The 17,929-nt window shown below is 53.8% G+C and overlaps 2 protein-coding genes across 3 annotated transcripts in view; one reads left to right on the top strand and one right to left on the bottom strand.

Moving 5' to 3' along the window:
• Positions 1–6,049: 6,049 nt before the first annotated feature.
• On the top strand, positions 6,050–17,678 carry DNASE1 (deoxyribonuclease 1). Of its 2 annotated transcripts, none has more exons than XM_058711169.1 (10): positions 6,050–6,205; positions 14,818–14,896; positions 15,323–15,470; positions 15,779–15,867; positions 16,009–16,092; positions 16,290–16,405; positions 16,526–16,638; positions 16,713–16,867; positions 17,127–17,223; positions 17,360–17,678. In XM_058711169.1, the coding sequence occupies exons 2-10, from the start codon at positions 14,883–14,885 to the stop codon at positions 17,411–17,413; spliced, it is 870 nt and encodes a 289-aa protein (XP_058567152.1). In that variant the 5' UTR covers positions 6,050–6,205; positions 14,818–14,882; the 3' UTR covers positions 17,414–17,678. The 2 variants fall into 2 exon arrangements, with proteins under 2 accessions (XP_058567152.1, XP_058567153.1); XM_058711170.1 differs by having other exon boundaries at positions 6,061–6,205; positions 14,815–14,896.
• TRAP1 (TNF receptor associated protein 1) overlaps positions 17,619–17,929 on the bottom strand; it is a 45,486-nt gene continuing 45,175 nt past the window's right edge. The window contains exon 18 of the mRNA XM_058711168.1: positions 17,619–17,877. Within this exon, the coding sequence (XP_058567151.1) occupies positions 17,776–17,877 (102 nt within the window). The 3' untranslated portion in view covers positions 17,619–17,775. The remainder of the gene's footprint in view (positions 17,878–17,929) is intronic.

Raw genomic sequence — 17,929 nt, 5'->3', positions numbered from 1 at the left:
ACTTTCCCCATTAGAGCTCTAGCGTCTTAATCAGAGTTGCTTTAAATTTCGTATCTGATAATTCCAACATTTCTGCCAGACCAGTCTGATTCTCTGCTTGCTCTGTCTCCTCAGAGTCTTGTGTTTTTTATGTTAATATGCTTTGGAATTTTTTGAAAGCCAGACATGCTGCATTGGGTAAAGGGACCAAGATGAGTGTGCCTGAGTGTGAGTTTGTGTGTTTACCTGGCGGGGGGTTTGGTTGCGTTTACTGTTTGCCCCAGCACGTCAGAGCTAAAATTTCCTCTGATGTCCTTGGTTTTGTCCCCTCTGTTGTCTTTGAGTTTCCCTAGCGATTTCTGAAGTAAGGTCTGAGAAGTGCAGCTTTTCAGTTGTCTGCCCGTTACTGTATGCGAGCCCTGTGATGTCGGCAGAAGCGATCTCTAGTTCTGTGATTAGGTCTCAGTCTTTTCGTGAACCCGTGGCCTTCACAAGTGCTATCTGGTTTTGGGTTTTGCCCCCCTCTTAAGTGAAACAAGAAGGTGGCAGAGGTCTGGGGTTGGCCATCTTCCTTCCCCAAAGTCGGACAGGCTCTGGTGAAGTCTACGCTAGGCTCTGGTAAAACCATTTCCCTTGGGGACAGGCCTTGTTAAGAACAGGATGCTCTGGGCCTATCTCAGAATGGCTCCTTTACCCTCCCCAAGCACGAAGCCTGAGTTTTGTTCTCTGACCTTCATTGTGAGAACCTGGCAGGACTTCTGGAGGTAAAACTCACAGAAGTATGAGGGTCCCCCTAAGAATGGGCCCTTCCCTTCTTATTCTCAGTGCTTGGACAGTGTTGGATCCTGTGACTTCAGTTCTCTGATGGATCTAAAAAGAGTTATTTTTCAGTTTGTTTAGCTTTTTTCTTATCGTAGGGATGGTGGTGACAGCCCCCAAGCTCCTTACATGCCAGACTAGAAAGTGAAAGTTCCTTGCCTTCATTTTTAAAAGATATTTTTGATAAATAAAAAGAATTCCAGTTGACCTCTTTACCCCCTTTGAGTGTTTTAAAGATGTCATTCCATTATCCTCTGACTTACAGCAGAAGTTGCTTGTCATTCCTATCTTTTTCTACACATAATGTGCTCTTTTTTTTTTAATGTTTATGAGCAGTTTATTCAGTTCACTATAGCAGGCAAGTTCCCAGTAGAATGCACAGATACAAGCGAGGTGCCCTTGGGTTGATGCAGGAGCCAGGAGGTCACATGGGACTGGCTGGGCATCAGGCAAGGAGGGGGCACCAAGGTTTCAGAGTCAGACCCAGCCCTAGACCCTGAGCTGCAGGGTGGGCTAATGTCCTGAGGCTCACCTTGCTGCCTCACAGCTGCCCCGCCCCCGCTTCCTTCTCACAGCGGGGTGCCATGCAGGGCGTGTCTTCAACACAATGTCCTTTCAGTGATGGCAGGGGAACAGATATTACAGAATATCTGGGTGGCTCAGTCAGTTGAGCATCCGACTCTTGAGCTCAGCTCAGGTCGTGATCTTGCATTTGGTGGGATCGAGCCCCACATCGGACTCTGTGCTGACAGTATGGAGCCTGCTTGGGATTCTCTGTCTCTCACCTGCTCACACACTTTCTCTCTCAAAATAAATAAATAAACATTTAAAAAATATATACAGCACAGGAATCAGTAGTACTTATAAATAGTAGAGAGTTCTCTTACTGGGAATCAGAAAAATAACAAAATAAGGCACAACCTATTATCGGTACAGATTTATGTAAGGCAGTAGTGTTCTTTCTGGAAGGCACAAATTGGAAATCTGATTACCTAGAGGTTTAAAAGGTGGTTCTGAAGATGTCATATGACAGGGAGAGAGCTAACTGGGAGCAGATTTCCTTAACTGGAATTAATGGCAGTTAATAGGACAACGTGATTTCTGGGTTATGACACTCCGGAACTTAAGAAGTCCCCTTCCTCAGCCACATGGCAGTCAGTGGAGGCGCGGGGGGCCGAGTGTGGGCCGGGTGGCCACACTTTAAGTTTGGAGTACTTATGACAACAAAGGCATGTTTCCTAGAAATGAAACTTTACACTAACAAAATAATCACTTTAGATACAACAGTAAGTGAGCTCGAGAGTGTAACAGGTTCTAAGACACTTTGAAAGGGTTCTGGAACAGCAGGCCGGAGTTTCACTGGTCCTTCTCAGGGAAACGTTCCACAAGACGATGGCGATGATGGTGGCGGCCACAAGGACGGTGTCTTTCGCCCGTGTCTTTTGATTCTTCCACCAATATTGTCTCTTCAGCTCGGCGGCATTTGTTTCAAATCGGGACGCTCCCGCCTGCAGTGCGTCTCCTCGATCCTCTGGTTCTGAGAGTTTCTGATCTCTTTCCAGCCCCTTATCCACATCGACTCTCATCTACCCGGCTGTGTGTCTGCCCAGGTCTCCGGTTACGGGTTACGGCTGGAGGCAGCAGTTGACCCTGCAACTGTAGACATTTGGTGGCGGCAGTGATGGTCTGCAACGCTGGCAGTGGGACCGAGGCCGGGTCCACACCTAATGTGCTTTTTTAAAAACCTGGCTTCTTTAAGGGTTTTTTTTTTTTTTTCTTTAACACTGGTCTTCACCAGTTTGATTATGATGTCCCTTGGTGGTGGTCTCTTGAGATTTATTCCCCCGTGGGTTTTACCGAGCTTCTTGGATCTGTGAGTTTATAGTCTTGATCATATTTAGGAATTTTTGCTTTATCTCTTTAGCTATTGTTTCTCCTTTTGCTCTTTTTCTGAGTAGTGTCAGAGCTGCCCTTGGGCTGCAGTTAATTTAGCCCCGTCAGGGGTGACACCCTTCGGAGGAGTCCCCCAGCACCCTGTGGATTAGGAGGCCTTCCTCCCATGGCTTGTGGAAACACCAAGTAGTCTCATCCCCGTGTGAGCCCTGGGGGTTGTTGCATCCACTCCTTTCCAGGGAGTCTTGCCGTGGCCTCTGGGCATAGTTTGTCTCCCACGGGTGCAGGTTTGTCCTCTGCCGAAGACTCAAGCGGACCCTCCTCATATCCTGGAGCACCGTCCTCCATGCAGCCTTCCTTCCCATCACTCGGGAAGTCTTGCTGCTTCCTTGACCTCTCAACTCTGTCTCTTCCACTGAGGGAGACGCCTGGCTGTGTCTCCGCTTCCCCTCCCTGCACCAGGGCCCGGAAACCACGATGGCTGTGGCTGGTGCGGTCGCAGGGCTCAGGCTCGTGGTTTCCCTTCTCGCTGGGATCACCGTTGTCTAGTGACTGGAAACCATCACGTCGTCTCTTGTCCAGTTTTCCTGTTGTTCAAGGGTCCCTGTTACTCTGTGTTGAATGAGCTTGTCACCAAACAAATGAAACAGCCTGTCAGGAGCTTTATGAGGTTCAGAACAGGTGGGGCCTTCCGGCTAAGCCGACTGTTGGTTAACACTCCCTTGTTTCCTCTGTTAACCAGTCACACTGCGAATGGGAACCGGGAAGATGGTGCAGATTGGAAGACAGCGAGGTGGCAGCCCGGGGTCGGCCCCACATCGAGCTCATGTTTACCGGCCTCTCTGCTTGTGTCCTTGCTGGGCTGACGCACCTGCGAGGATCAACGCCTCCTGACAGGAGCTTGAGCAAAGAAGGGAGCTGAACACCCGTGTACTCGCACCTGCAGGGTCCCCACCCCGCGTCTGTGGCCTACCATGACTCCAGCAGTGTGCGGGCGACGGGGAGCCGGACCGGACAGGCCACCTACCTCCGGGCACTCTCGCCTTGGCCTGGACTCCCCCCTGGTCTCTTGGGGCCACCTCTACTCCTGCCTGAGGTGCTGGCCACAGCTGCAGCTGGGTGGAGATGGCCGGCGGGGCTGTACTGCCCTGGTACACTTGCCCTGGGAGGCGGGGCACTGATCCTGACCGCCAGCTGCGCTTCCTTGTGGGCAGCAAGAGGGGTGTCTGGAAGGCCAGCCTTGCAAGGTGAGTGGACGTGTTTTCTGAACTGGTGTCGACGTGGGGTGAGAACCACTGCTGCTCCCCAGAGCCTGCACTTCCTGAGGAGGCAGAGGTCTCTGTTCTCCTCCTAGAGGCGCCTTCCTATTCCCACAGCCAGGACTCTCCTGGCCTCAGGCTCTGCTCTGGGGTGGTGCCGGGACCTCTGGGAAGAGTGGTGGCAGCACCCTGAGTCCCGTAGGGCCCCCACATTCAGGGTCCAGGACAGTCAGGTCCCCTGGGGAGCCCCATGCTCGTGGGGGTCTGGGGCGGGATGAGTGCATCATCCTTCACTCATGGCAGGTCTGAGGAGGCATCTGTCCTGGTGGCCAGTTAAGGGCGAGGGCTGAGGCGCTAAAGGGTGGGTGGTTTAATGGGAGTCTTTCTCACATGACTAAGCCCCATGGACTCTCGCTGTATGCGTCCCTACACCTAAGGGAAGGGTTCACATATGGGAACATTCCAGATCGAAGCTTCCTGGGGGATGGGAAACGCCAAGGGGAGCTCGGGGATGGTGGTCTCCTTCACACTGGCAGAGCCACATTGCCTGAATGTCCTACCGTCTAAGGTCCAGAGATGCTCAGAGAACGGAAGGTGGACAGAGGCTGGGGACTAGTGGACACAGACAGAGGAAAGACATGGGGTCAGCCCTCTCAACTGGCCCATCCGGGAAGGATTGGGCAGAGTTAGAAAAGACACACTGTTACTTCGGACTCAGACCTGAGGGTCTGTGGTGAGCCCTGCGCTGTGTCGTGGGGCCCCCTGGTTCTTGTGAGGGTCCTGCTGGGCTCAGGCACGGGCAGCCCCCTCCTCTCCACGGAGACAGGCCCACACCAGCTACTCTCTGGTCTGCTGTCTGAGAGTCCTCAGCCTTGGCCTGGGACTTCTGTGACAGGCTGGATTGGTTCTGGCCGTGCTTTACCCAAGTGTAATACTTGAGGTAATACTGATGGCTCCTGAGCCCACAGGAGCCTCCCTGCCCTCCCATTAGGAGCTGTAACTTTGGTGCCCCCTTAACGCCCTTGATTAAATGTCTCCATCCCATAAGGGTTTGGGATGTGTAGGCCGAGGACCCCGGCCTAGTGGCAGAAGCCTGTCCCTTTACTCATGCGTCAGAGAGGACCAGGTCAGGCCCCTTTTGAGATGCTCACACTCGGCTGGGGACAGCCAGAGCAGCTGGAGAGGGTGGGAGCATCTAACACCATTGTTCTGTCATGAAGGCCCCTCTGACGGTCATCTTTTCATTTAGCAAGTAGTTGGTGAGAGAGAACCTGCCGCAGGTCAGGCCTTGTTTACCTGATGCTGCTACATAAGCCCCAGCTCTCGGGGGACCACATCTTGGGAGACGGACAGTACATTGGATGTGATGGGTGGTAAGACAAAAAAAAGCAGCGTAGAGGGACAAAACATGTTGACTTAAATAGGGTACTAGGTAAGGTGATATCTGGGCAGAGGCTTGAATGAAGAGAGGGGTGAGCTCTTTGGCCATCTGGAGGCAGAATGCTCAGGTGGAGGAACTGTGCAAAGGCCCTGAGGCAGGAGCCCATTTGGGAGAGTTGAAACTGTCAACATGTGACAAACTATAATGTTAGTAGATAAGCCCCACGGCCAGCCCTAGGCAGGAGGCACAGCAGATAAGCTGTACGTCTTACCAGAAACCAGCACTGCCCATCCGGCCAAGAGGGCAGAGTCCCCAGGGAGGAGGCAGGCCTGGAGCTGGCAGCCGGCAGGCCTCATTGCTCCTTCTCAGAGTGAGGTGGTAGACCTTAGCTGAGGATACACACTCTTGTTCTCTGAGAAGCTACAGAATGAGCTTCTAGAATGTAGAATTGCCATGTCCTGCTGCCATCTTCATTGTAGGACTGGGCTGGTAAGGACAGATACCATAGGGTTCAGATAAGGATACAGAGGTTTCAGCCCCAGTGACTCTTGCTCGGGGAGAGGCGAATGGCCTGTGTTTGTCTCTCACTGGTTGGCATACCTCTGCACAGGGACACGTATGGCTCAGAGATGTCCATACTGCCTGTGCTGGCCAGACCAGCTTGCCTGGTTATCAACCCACATCCTGTCCTCACACTGCTCTCCATTCCGATGACTCATTCTAGGTAGCGAAAATAGACTGCTTCTGGCCATCGAGTAGTTCACAGCTGACCAGTGCCTGCTAAGGACTCAGGAACTGGCTATAATTCTGAGAGGAGCTGCTTCAGGAGCTGAAGAGCTTCCTTGGCAGCCACGACTCAGAGGAGTTCGGGGAGGTGAGCCTACTTCTTGCACTGGACTTTCTCCTTGGGGTTGGGCAGGGGGAGCTGCTGGGAGAAGCCCCGAGAGCCCCGTATATTCTCATGTGGCTGGAGAGACTGACCTGGGGCTCTGGGCCTGCTAAGGCAGCAGAGCCCCGAGAGGAAGGAGGCCAGAGACGCAAGGTTGATGCTCAGCAGTGGTCCCCTATTGAGGCATAACTCAAGCAAGGGAAGCAGAAAGTGGCTGGAAAGCAGAGCAGGATTGCTGGCAGTTTTGTAGTATTAGGGCAGAGTTCAGAGCCTCTCGAGGAGAAACGACATGAGAAACACCAGGCTCTTGGCTGGGACCCTTTTGGGGGGCACCCTGGGTGTGGGGGAAATCCACAAGTCAGTGGGACTTTATAAGGACCGTGGATGAGCTAAGCCATCACTTGCTTGATTCCTTGACTGTCCTGGCTGACCCTCTGTCGTTCTGTCATACACCGTGCCTGATGCCGAGGGAGTTCGAGTCTGGTTACCACGCACACTGAAAAACAGGACCAGTGGGCGGGGTGACAGACCCCCCAGAGATTAAGATACTGGAGTTATCAGACACAGACCTTAACTAATTAACATATTGAAGAAAATAGATAAGATGCAGAGTATCACAGAATGAGAATTCATAAAAAATTAAATAAAAAATCAAAAATGGGAAAGTGTGATAATGGAATTTAAAATTCAGTAAGCGGATTTAACGGCAGATTAGAGATGGCTGAAAAAACCAGCAGTGAGCTGGAAGATAGATCAGTAGAAAATACCCATGCAAACATCCCCGCGGCCAGCTCACATAGTCCGGTGAGCTGCTTTCCTGGTTCCTCAGCGCCCTGTTGGTCTCTTCTGTAGACCCCCAGCCTTGAGAGAGGTGTGGGGTCCTGCCGAAGAAGGTTCTTGGTGCTTGGAGAAATTGAGGGGTCTTTGGAATTTGGGGAACATACTTCCATGCAGCTGTGTTGGAAATACTGCTAGCATGTTGAGTCTCGTCAGTAGAGCTGTGAGGCTAGTGAAATCTTTAGGGGCCTCAGATTCATCATCAAGAAGAGGAGCGTGTATTTATGGGCTTGGGCTAAAGGTATGCCAGTGTCTCCAACATACGCCTTAGAAACTGCCTTTTAGTCAAGTCATCTATTCGTTTGCTTCTCCTGAATGTGGCGTGCAGAAGATCATTGAGGACTGGGGGCACTGGGGAAACTGAGGCTTGTCTGATCTCCCAGCGGGGGCACACGTACACTGTTAAGGCCTCACGTCATGGAACTTGGGTGTCGCCTGTTCTGGTCATGTGATGGGCATGTCGTGGGCACGGCCAGGGGTGAGGACGCAGGGACCGGTCCACAGCTGAGTGTGACTGATGATGTTTTGAATTGTGGCAGTTTAGATGGATGTTCTGAGTTTTCCACCCTGGGTTAATGGCTTCTTTGTAATGAACAGAAATAAATTCAGGAGGGATGGTGAGGTAAGACAGGATCATGGGCCAAGGCCAGTGTGCTGAGCTGAGACCTGCTGCTGACCTACACAGGTTGTTTGACATGGATTAAAGCAGTGTCATGGCAAAGACACCAGCCCTGTATCTGAAGGAAGGGGTGGAAGCCCCTTCTAAAACGCTCACTTTGTGGGGCAGTGAGCAAGTGTTCCAGGGGGAGAAGAGTAGACGTTGAGTCTAGCTAAGGGGAGGTATGCCCGCATGCCCACGACAGCCATGGCCTCCAGAAGCTTCTGGTCAGCTCAGACCAAGTGCCCAGAGGCCACTTGGACGCCCCTCCACGTACCTTGTGCTTCAAGACAGGAGACCATGCTGGGTTCTTTGTGGAGGGTCCATGAGGGAGGGACATTGTCTTACTCAGCTGGGAGGGTGATGAGGGAGGTGGGGAGCTCCCAGCCCCACTGCGAGAAGCGTTTGTTAGTAGAGCCCCTTTTGTGTTCCAGGCGCTGGTTTAGGCACAGGGCAGATTGTGGGACGGGTTTGATGAGGCATCTACTCTCATCTGTGTCTGGCCTTAAATGAGCATAAACAAGAGCAGACACGTTAGAAACAAAGAAAAAAGTGATAACAACAAGTCGTGAAAAACAGTCATGAAAAAGATGTCATGAAAGAGAAGATACTGGGACGGCGTTGGTGCTAAGGATTTCTGGGGAGAGGATAGCCTCCCTCAAGAGGTGATGTTTGAGCTGAAGTCAGAACGACAAGGTGGCCCAGCTCTGCAGGCAGAGCAGAGGCCCTGGGCGAGAATCGTACAAGTCTTGGTAGGCGTCAGCTTTCACCTTAAGGACAGTGAGAAACTCATGACAGATTTCAAGCGGAGGAATAACATGATCTGATTACACATTCACAAGATGTGCCGAGTGCTGTGTGGAGACGCGGTCACGGGGTGGATTTCGGGAATCAGGGATCCCACTGGCAGGCTCTGCACGTGCTCGGGGAGCCTGGAGTGGTGGCTGCAGAGCCAGAGGGGAGTGTGTCCTCCGACTGCTTTTGGGGAGGCTCTGAGGGAAAGCAGGGGCCCAGCATCTACATGGAGGCGCAGCCGGGGCTGGGGAGCATCCAGGGACACAGTCTGTGGTCTGCCTGTACCATAGCAGGTTTGCAGGGCCCACAGGGTGTCAGTGGACATGTCCCGGCCGCAGCCAGGATATGAGACAAAGCCCCATCTCAGAGGAGGGAGTCAGGCGTGTTTCTGAACAGGTGGAAAACCGCGTTCCTCTGAAGGCCTTGGCAACTAACCATCATCTGCCATCCCACGGTTTATGATAGTTTGAAATCCTTCTTCCTGGGGCACCTGGGTGGCTCAGTCGGTTACGTGTCCACTCCTTGATTTCAGCTCAGGTCGTGGTCTCATAGTTTGTGAGTTCAAGCCCCATGTCGGGCTCTGTGCTGATGGTGTGGAGTCTGCTTGGGATTCTCTCTTTCTCTCTGCCCCTCCCCTACTTGCAATTTCTCTGTCTCTCTCTCAAAAATATTAAAAAAAAAATTATTGCTGGGGCACCTGGGTGGTTCAGTCAGCTAAGTGTTCTACTCATGATCTTGGCTCAGGTCTTGATCTCAGGGTTGTTGAGTTCAAGCCCGGCGTTGGGCTCCGCACTGGGTGTGAAGCCTGCCTACCAAAATTGTGTTACAGCTAAAAAATGGTAACTGTCACTGACCTCTCAGTCGGACATAATCTTTGTGTCGGTAGAGGGTCTTCCCTTGATGCTGGCAGCTGCTGACACACGAGGGTCTTGGCTGCCAAAGGGTGGGGTGACTGTGGCAATTCCTTAAAGTAAGAAAACAGTTGAGTTTGCACCATTGATGGACTCTTTGCTTCATGAACGATTTCTCCGTAGTATGTGACGCTGTTTGATAGCATTGGTTCCACGGTAGGAATTCTTTCAAAATTGGGAGTCTCCTCAAACCCTGTTGTTCTGTCAGCTAAGTTTATGAAATACTCTTGTTGTCCTTCTGTCAGTCGTCAGATTTTCACCAGGAGTAGAGTTCCATCTCCATAAACCATGTTCTTTGCTCGTCATAAGAAGCAACTCCTTGGGGCGTCTGGTGGCTCAGTCAGTTACGTGTCCAAATTCGGCTCAGGCTATGATCTTACGGTTTGTGGGTTCAGGCCCCACATCAGGCTCTGTGCTGACAGCTCAGAGCCTGGAGTCTGCTTCGGATTCTGTGTCTCCGTCTCTCTCTGTTCCTCCCCTGCTTGCACTCATTCTCTCAAAAATAAATAAACATTAAAAAAAAAAAAAAGCAACTCCTCATCGGTACAGTGGGTTTATCGGGATGTAACCCTTATTGTAAAGTGAGGAAGATCTGTACAGGTAAATCCGAAGACAAATATGTTTTCATTAAGTCCCCGACATTTCTTATGAATGGAATGTGTGAGCCTGCTGGGTACTTTTTACATTTTATTTATTTTTTTATTTTGTAATATGAAATTTATTGTCAAATTGGTCTCCATACAACACCCAGTGCTTATCCCAACAGGTGCCCTCCCCAACACCCATCACCACCCTCCCACCCCCCATCTACCCTCAGTTTATTCTCAGTTTTTAAGAGTCCCTTATGCTTTGACTCTGTCCCTCTCTAACCTCTGTTTTTTTTTTCTTCCCCTCCCCCACAGACTTCTGTTAAGTTTCTCAGGATCCACATAAGAGTGAAAACATACGGTATCTGTCTTTCTCTGTATGACTTATTGCACTTAGCATCACACTCTCCAGTTCCATCCACGTTGCTACAAATGGCCAGATTTCATTCTTTCTCATTTTCACGTAGTACTCCATTGTGTATATAAACCACAATTTATTTAGCCATTCATCACTTCATGGACATTTAGGCTCTTTCCATCATTTGGCTATTGTTGAGAGTGCTGCTATAAACATGGGGTACAAGTGCCCCTATGCATCAGTACTCCTGTATCCCTTGGGTAAATTCCTAGCAGTGCTACTGCTGGGTCATAGGGTAGGTCTATTTTTAATTTTTTGAGGAACCTCCACCCTGTTTTCCAGAGCGGCTGCACCAGTTTGCATTCCCACCAACAGTGCAAGAGGGTTACCGTTTCTCCACATCCTCTCCAGCATCTATGGTCTCCTGATTTGTTCATTTTGGCCACTCTGACTGGCGTGAGGTGGTATCTGAGTGTGGTTTTGATTGGTATTTCCCTGATGAGGAGCGACATTGAGCATCTTTTCACGTGCCTGTTGGCCATCTTCTTTAGAGAAGTGTCTATTCATGTTTTCTGCCCATTTCTTCACTGGGTTATTTGTTTTTTTGGGTGTGGAGTTTGGTGAGCTCATTATAGATTTTGGATACTAGCCCTTTGTCCGATATGTCATTTGCAAAAGCTTTTCCCATTCTGTTGGTTGCCTTTTAGTTTTGGTGATTGTTTCCTTTGCTGTGCAGAAGCTTCTTATCTTCATGAGGTCCCAATAGTTCATTTTTGCTTTTCATTCCCTTGCCTTTGGGGATGTGTCAAGTAAGAGATTGCTGCGGCTGAGGTCAGAGAGGTTTCTTCCTGCTTTCTCCTCCAGGGTTTTGACGGTTTCCTGTCTCACATTCAGGTCCTTTATCCATTTTGAGTTTGTGTTTGTGAATGGGGTGAGAAAGTGGTCTAGTTTCATCCTTCTGCATGTTGCTGTCCAGTTCTCCCAGCACCATTTGTTAAAGAGACTGCCTTGTTTCCGTTGGATGTTCTTTCCTGCTTTGTCAAAGACGAGTTACTTTTGTGGGTCTAGTTCTGGGGTGTCTTTTCAATTCCATTGGTCTCTGTGTCTGTTTTTGTCATGCCGGGCACTTTTCAAGTCTTGGAATCAGATTGGATGCTGCCATCCTCAGCGCCTGTTCCACAGTGATCATCACGCAGTAATTACATTTTCAGTAGCTGCCAGAAACCAGCTTTGCAGAGTCCTGAGGCCACAGAAAGGAACGTAGCAGGATAAAATGCCGAAACCATGAGCTACCTTAACCACCGTGTCTGACCATGTTGAGTATCACTGTTCAGAAGTTAAAAGTATCTTATGCTGCCCTGGAAGTTCACCGTGGGGCCGGAGGTACCTCACTGCACGGTTTGGGAACCGTCGCTGTGTGTCCTTTCCTCTTCCCTTTGGATCTGGGGACCTCCTCTTCCCCGGGCTACATGTTGGGGGCGGTCACCCCAGCCCCCACAGCTTGTAGGAATGGGTCACGGGGTCTTAGGGCACTTACCGTCACGTGAAGGCCACCAGCCTGCAGAGGTGTGTGTTCCCAGCCTTGTGTTTAGAGGCTTGGTGCTTTTTTCTTTATCCTTTGATTTCGCCCACAGCAGAGCTCAAGATCTGGCTTTGGTTTCAGTAAACCATTGTGATGTGCTATTTCCCCTTCTTGTATCTGGAGCAGTTTCAGTTTAACCAAAGAGGGTAGTGTTTTTTCAGGGTTGATGGTGAGCAGCTGTCGGCACTCATTTCCCTGCTGACAAGACCAAAACATGCCAGAATCACTGGGCCACCTGCCTTTCCCTGGCACCCATTCTCTGTTTCCGCTGTGGGCTGGCTGGGCATGGGAGGAGCGGACTCCCCACTATTAGTGTTGAGCTTGGCTATTGCTGAGGCCAAGGGGATACGGACAGAAGTGGCAACATGCAAATTCTGAACCTGGGCCTCTGGAGGCATTGTGTATTTGTTTGCTCCTCTGGAAGTTTCCACCTTCTCCCATGTTAGAAGGGCTTGCCTTGGGTAGCTGCGGGCCTATGAGCATGAGGGAAAAATGCTTATCCTGTACACTGAGTTTTGGGGTTGCTTGTTACACAACAAGAGCTGACTGACACAGACCGCAAAGTCCAGGAGTTAAAGGTGAAAAGAATGACAGCAGTGGAGCATTTGACAGGGTCACTGTTCTTCAGGAGAAGATGTATTTTTAAGATGCGAATTTCTGTGGAATGTTATCCGTCGGTTCTTAAACCTACGAGCAAGGCAGTGACAGTTTTATTCCTGTTTTAGCGATGAAGACAGGCTCCAAGTGGCTGCTGATGCAGTGGGAGAGCCTGGTGTGGGCCCCAGATGGCTGCCTCCTGGTCGCGGCTCCCACTCGGGCTGTGTTGCCTCTTCTGCAGGCCCAGCTCTGTGGGCGGCCGTGCACGCTGCTCTTTGTAGGAACCCCAGTCAGACTGGGGTGGGGGACTGACCGCGGCTGGGAGCTCTGCGGGGCACAAGGGACAGCGTTTTCCCAGGAGGTAGGACAGGTGCCTGCGTCCCGCGTGCTGAGAGACGGAGAGACCAGGCTCCTGCAGGGTGAGCCACGCCTGTTGTGCCGCCTGTGGTCGGCGTCCCGCGTTTGGGCAGAAGCGGGGCTGGTGGCCTCCCTCCGCCTTTGCTCCCAGGCTTCCCTCAAAAGGTCAGGCGGGGTGTGTCTAGGAAGGCTGAAGCGCATGGGCACGGGGGGCCGGCCACCTGCCCCGAATACACACGGTCTCCCCTGCTGCTTGCCGTCTGGATTTTGATGCTTAAAAACCCAGAGACCGAGAGCAGAAGCAGCACTCAGACCTTTGCAAAGGCTGTGATGGGCCTCCTGGCGGCTTGAGGACCAGGCCACCTGGTTTCCACCGCACGAGAGACACACGGACTGACTGGCACGGTGCCGACAAGCACTGCCATCTGTCAGCATGTTTTCATTACTTCGGGCTCCTGGTCTTGTTGGTTTACCTTCTGACCGGTTTTTCGTCCCCTCTGAGACCTCCTGTTCTGTGACGAGCTGGTGCCGGATCTGCACTTCCCTGCCAGCTGCCCGGAGGCCGCCTCTGTTCCCTGCCCTCCAGCACCACCCCCCTCCCCCCCTCCGTCTTTACTGAGACAACCTTCAGTCCCAGGAGGGGACCTGGCCCTCCCACTCCCAGGGCTGTCCTTGGAGACAACAGCCCACACCCCCCACAGTGGGTGGAGCCCCCGTAGGTGGGGCAAACAATGGCTCTCAGAAGATCGTCATGTCCCAATCCCTGGGACCTGTGAATGTGAACTCCGGTGGCCAAAAATGACTCTGCAGCTGTGACCCAGTTAAGGCTCTTGAGATGGGGAGAAGATCCTGATTCCCCGGGAGGACCCTGAATTCCATCCCATCCTGAATGAGGGGCCGAGAAAATGGACTCAGGAGAGAGAACCGTGTGGGGCGGAGGCGGAGACTGGGTGATAAGGCCACACGGCCACCGGCCAGCCACCACCGCCAGCCACCACCGCAGGCCTGGAGCCCTCAGGGCTGGGATGCAGGGGACTTTCCCCTCGCGTCCCCCTGGGGGAGCGCAGCCCCTGCCACATCTTGGGTTTCCATCTCTGGCCTCTACGCCTATTAGAGAATAAACCTCTGTCAGTTTAAGCCACCAGCTTTTTGGTGACTTGTTTCAGGAGTCACAGAACATGAGTAAGTGGAGAGTTAAGGATTCCCAAAAAAGGACTGGAACGGGGCCTGGAGCCTCAGCTGCTTGACAGTGTCCTTGTCACCCAGGGTCACCTATCCCTGGAACACACACCTCTTCAACATAAGGGCCCTGTTGCCTTGCTGGCGACCGAGGTGGCCTTGTGTCATCACCCCTTCCTGGTGCCCATGGCCTTCTGGCCTCGCGTGCTCCTCGGAGAGCCCAACCTGTAGCCTGTCTGCCTGCAGCCGTGCCGCTGACCAATGAGGGGGTGGTGTTCGGGGTGCTGCGGGACTCGGGGCCACAGAGGGGATGGCTGGCTTTGACCCGTGGCTCCAAGGTCGTGTTCATGCTGGAACGCAGCTGGGCCGCCCTCCAGCGCACACCTGCTCCCTCCCCATACCTGGGAGAGCGGCATGTGTGAAGGACGAGGGCTCCTTTGGCCCTTTCATTAGACTTTTTAAGACCAAACGCAAATATTATCAGGTGCTCCTGTTACAGCAGCGAGAACCTGTGCCTGTTGAAGTAAACACACGGCAGCCATCCGTTACAGGCAGCACCATTGTTCTGTGTCCCCCAGGTGATGCCCTGGGAAAGGTCACGGCTGCCTAAACCTTTAAAACCCCCGGAGGGACACGTATTCCCTGTGTTGGGATTCAGAGCTACGACTCTGCATGGGCCTCTCAGCTGTTTTTGGATCCACTTCCCTTTGTAAATGATTTTTTTTTCCTAAAGCAGCAAAAGGACAAAGTTGATACTGACCAGAGGATCCCCGATTGTCAGGATTCCCATCGTCCTTCTAGATGTTGACCTTCAGGTGAGTCCTGCCCCGAGGGCAGGGTGACTTGTGGCCCGTGGAAGGTGGGTGCCAGGCCCGGAGGTTGCCCTCAGGGTCCCTCTGGGTGACTGGCCAGTCCTGTCTAGGTGGGTGCCCTGAGCAGGGAGGGCAGTGAGCCAGCGTCCCACCAATAGAGGGCCAGGGGCCACCTCAGGCTGGCACCTCTTCTGACAAGACAGGCGCTTGTCTTCTGGCGGGTAGAGACCTCAGGCTCTGTCACTTAGGTGTCTTGCCTCTGGACACTGATGGGAAGGTTCTGAGACTCCTCCCAGCCTGCTCAGCACAGGCCACAGAGATGGGATTTACTCACCCTTGGGCCCCACGCAGCTAGATCCCGGGGGAGGACGGGCTACCGTCTGTCTCTGCTGTCCCCGGATTCTTGAGTAAACACGCGTCCTGCTCCAGGATGAGGGGTGCCAGGCTGATGGGGGCGCTGCTCGCCCTGGCTGGCCTACTGCATGTGGCCCTGTCCCTGAGAATAGCAGCCTTCAACATCCGCACTTTTGGGGAGACCAAGATGTCCAATGCCACTCTCTCCAACTACATCGTGAAGGTGGGTCCAGGCCGGCTTGTCTCTGAGGAGTCCTGGGGGTGGATGTGGGTTAACAGGCCCTGGGAACAGTGGGCCGGCAGGCAGTCTGGAGGGTGGCCACAGATGGGGAGTGTTGAGAGCCTCTGGTGACAGGAGGGCCCCCATCTGGCAGCAGAGTCACAGGCAAGAGTGTCAGACCAAACCATGCCACAAAAGTGCCCCAGGGAGTAGCGGCTGTGGCCCTACGGGGACCTGGAGGAAGCAGGGCCCAGCCACCCCCACATCTGCCCAGCCTGCCCTGCTGAGCACCATTGTGGTCCTGTCTGCAGATCCTGAGTCGCTACGATATTGCTGTCATCCAGGAGGTCAGAGACAGCCACCTGACAGCCGTGGGAAGGCTGCTGGACATACTCAATCAGTGGGTGATGGCGGCGGGGTCCTGGGGAGGCACAGGATGGTGACACGCCCCTCCAGGGCACGGCACCGTTTCCTGTTGTGGACAGGAGCCCTGCTATGGGCGGCAGAAGGGCTCCCTGGGACATTTGTCTTCTCAATCCAGGGATGACCCAAACGCCTTCCATTACGTGGTCAGCGAGCCGCTGGGACGCAACAGCTACAAGGAACGCTACCTCTACGTGTTCAGGTAAAGCCCCGGTGCCGAGACGCGGGCCACCCCCAGAGGGTGCTAACGGAAGCCCGAGGGTGGTCGAGAGGTCCATGGGCCCCTCTGCTCCGGGCGTGGGCCGCACCCCTGGGGCTCCCCCAACGCGTGCAGAGGCAGGACGGTGCAGGCGTGTGGCGGCACCCCCGGTCTCGGGCTAATGCCCTGGCCTCCCCCAGACCCGACCAGGTGTCCGTGCTGGACAGCTACCAGTATGACGACGGCTGCGAGCCCTGCGGGAACGACACCTTCAGCCGCGAGCCCGCCATCGTCAGGTTCTTCTCCCCACTCACTGGTGCGTAGCTCTTCCCGGGGCCCCGGCAGGCTCGCATCACATGACCCCCCAGCACTTCGGTCTTAGTTACTTCCACCCCCTGGCGACGGCCCTGAGCTTAGCACAACGCCGTCTCCGCAGAGGTGAGAGAGTTTGCCATCGTTCCCCTGCACGCGGCCCCCCTGGACGCGGTGGCCGAGATGGACTCTCTCTACGACGTCTACCTGGATGTGCGGCAGAAGTGGGACCTGGAGGTGAGTCCGCAGCCCGGGCCCTGGAGGCACCGCTCGTGCACCCAGGTGTCTGACCAACCGGTGTCTCCATGTAGGACGTCATGCTCATGGGCGACTTCAACGCCGGCTGCAGCTACGTGGTCCCCTCCCAGTGGTCATCCATCCGCCTGCGCACGAGCCCTGCCTTCCAGTGGCTGATCCCGGACACCGCAGACACCACGGCCACCTCTACGCGCTGCGCTTACGACAGGTAGGCGAGGACGAGGCCGCCTTCGCCGGCCGCCTGGACCGCTCGGTCCAAGTTCCCAAGACCTGGGTCAGGCCCCGTCTGGGGCCCTAGTGCCAGGGGAGGTACTCCCGGTCCCTCGGCTCAGCTTGTGGAGCCAAGGCCGCCCGGGGGGCTGCCCGGCAGCAATGGGTCATGACCTTGACCAGAGAGAGGCGCGAAGGGTGCGTGTGGGCAGCCAGCCTCGAGGCTGACGGGGAGCCTCTCGTGTGTGGTGCCGCAGGATCGTGGTGGCAGGCACCCTGCTCCAGCACGCCATCGTCCCGGACTCGGCCACCCCCTTTAACTTCCAAGCTGCATTTGGCCTGAGCAACCAGCTGGTACGTGTCTGCAGCTCTGATGGGGCTGGGACAGGGGTGTAGGTGACAGACACAGGGCAGGGGTCCGGTCAGGACGCAGTGTGCACAGAGTATGCCATGACAGGCACCCCTGTGCTCACCATGTGTTTCCCCACAGGCCCAGGCCATCAGTGACCATTACCCAGTGGAGGTGACACTAAAGAGAGCCTGATGTGAGTGGGGCCCCAGCTTGTCTGTCGCTATGGTCAAGCGCTGGGCCTAAGGTTTCCCCTGAGCACTCTCTCCCCACGGCACCTGGAATCTGTGCAAGGACAGAAGTGGGCTTTTTGTCACTATTTCCAGTTCCACTGTGAGCAGGGGGTTGTGGAAACAGAGCCCCCTACCCACCTCCTCTGTCCGGACAAAAAACTTAATACTTAGATTAAGAAATACCTTTAATTTAAGTAAATAAAGCACAATCAAAGGGGATGTTCTCATTGGTGGCATCTAGTCCTTCGTCCCTGGCTGCCTCCTCCATCTGTCACCTCTGCTTGAGCCCTTTCACCGCAGGCAAGAGCGGGGCATCCCTGCCCCTCAGTGGCGTTCCAGGGCCTTGGCAAGTAAGTGGTTCAGGCGGCCCACCATGGATCGGGGGTCATCCACAAGGCCTGCAGCGATCATGGCGTTCTCGTAGATCTGAAAGGCAGGGGAACCGCATTAGTGAGACGGCAAGGCCCTGCAGACGAGG

This window comes from Neofelis nebulosa, chromosome 18 (genome assembly GCF_028018385.1).
Source record: "Neofelis nebulosa isolate mNeoNeb1 chromosome 18, mNeoNeb1.pri, whole genome shotgun sequence".
NCBI classification, from domain to species: domain Eukaryota; kingdom Metazoa; phylum Chordata; class Mammalia; order Carnivora; family Felidae; genus Neofelis; species Neofelis nebulosa.
This window is presented reverse-complemented; position numbering and strand designations above follow the sequence as displayed.

Bases quoted from the DNA above. Each gene is read 5' to 3' on its own strand.
- DNASE1 (XM_058711169.1), top strand. The intron at 15,868-16,008 runs GTGGGTGATGGC...TTCTCAATCCAG, and splicing joins CTGCTGGACATACTCAATCA to GGATGACCCAAACGCCTTCC. The intron at 17,224-17,359 runs GTACGTGTCTGC...GTTTCCCCACAG, and splicing joins TTGGCCTGAGCAACCAGCTG to GCCCAGGCCATCAGTGACCA.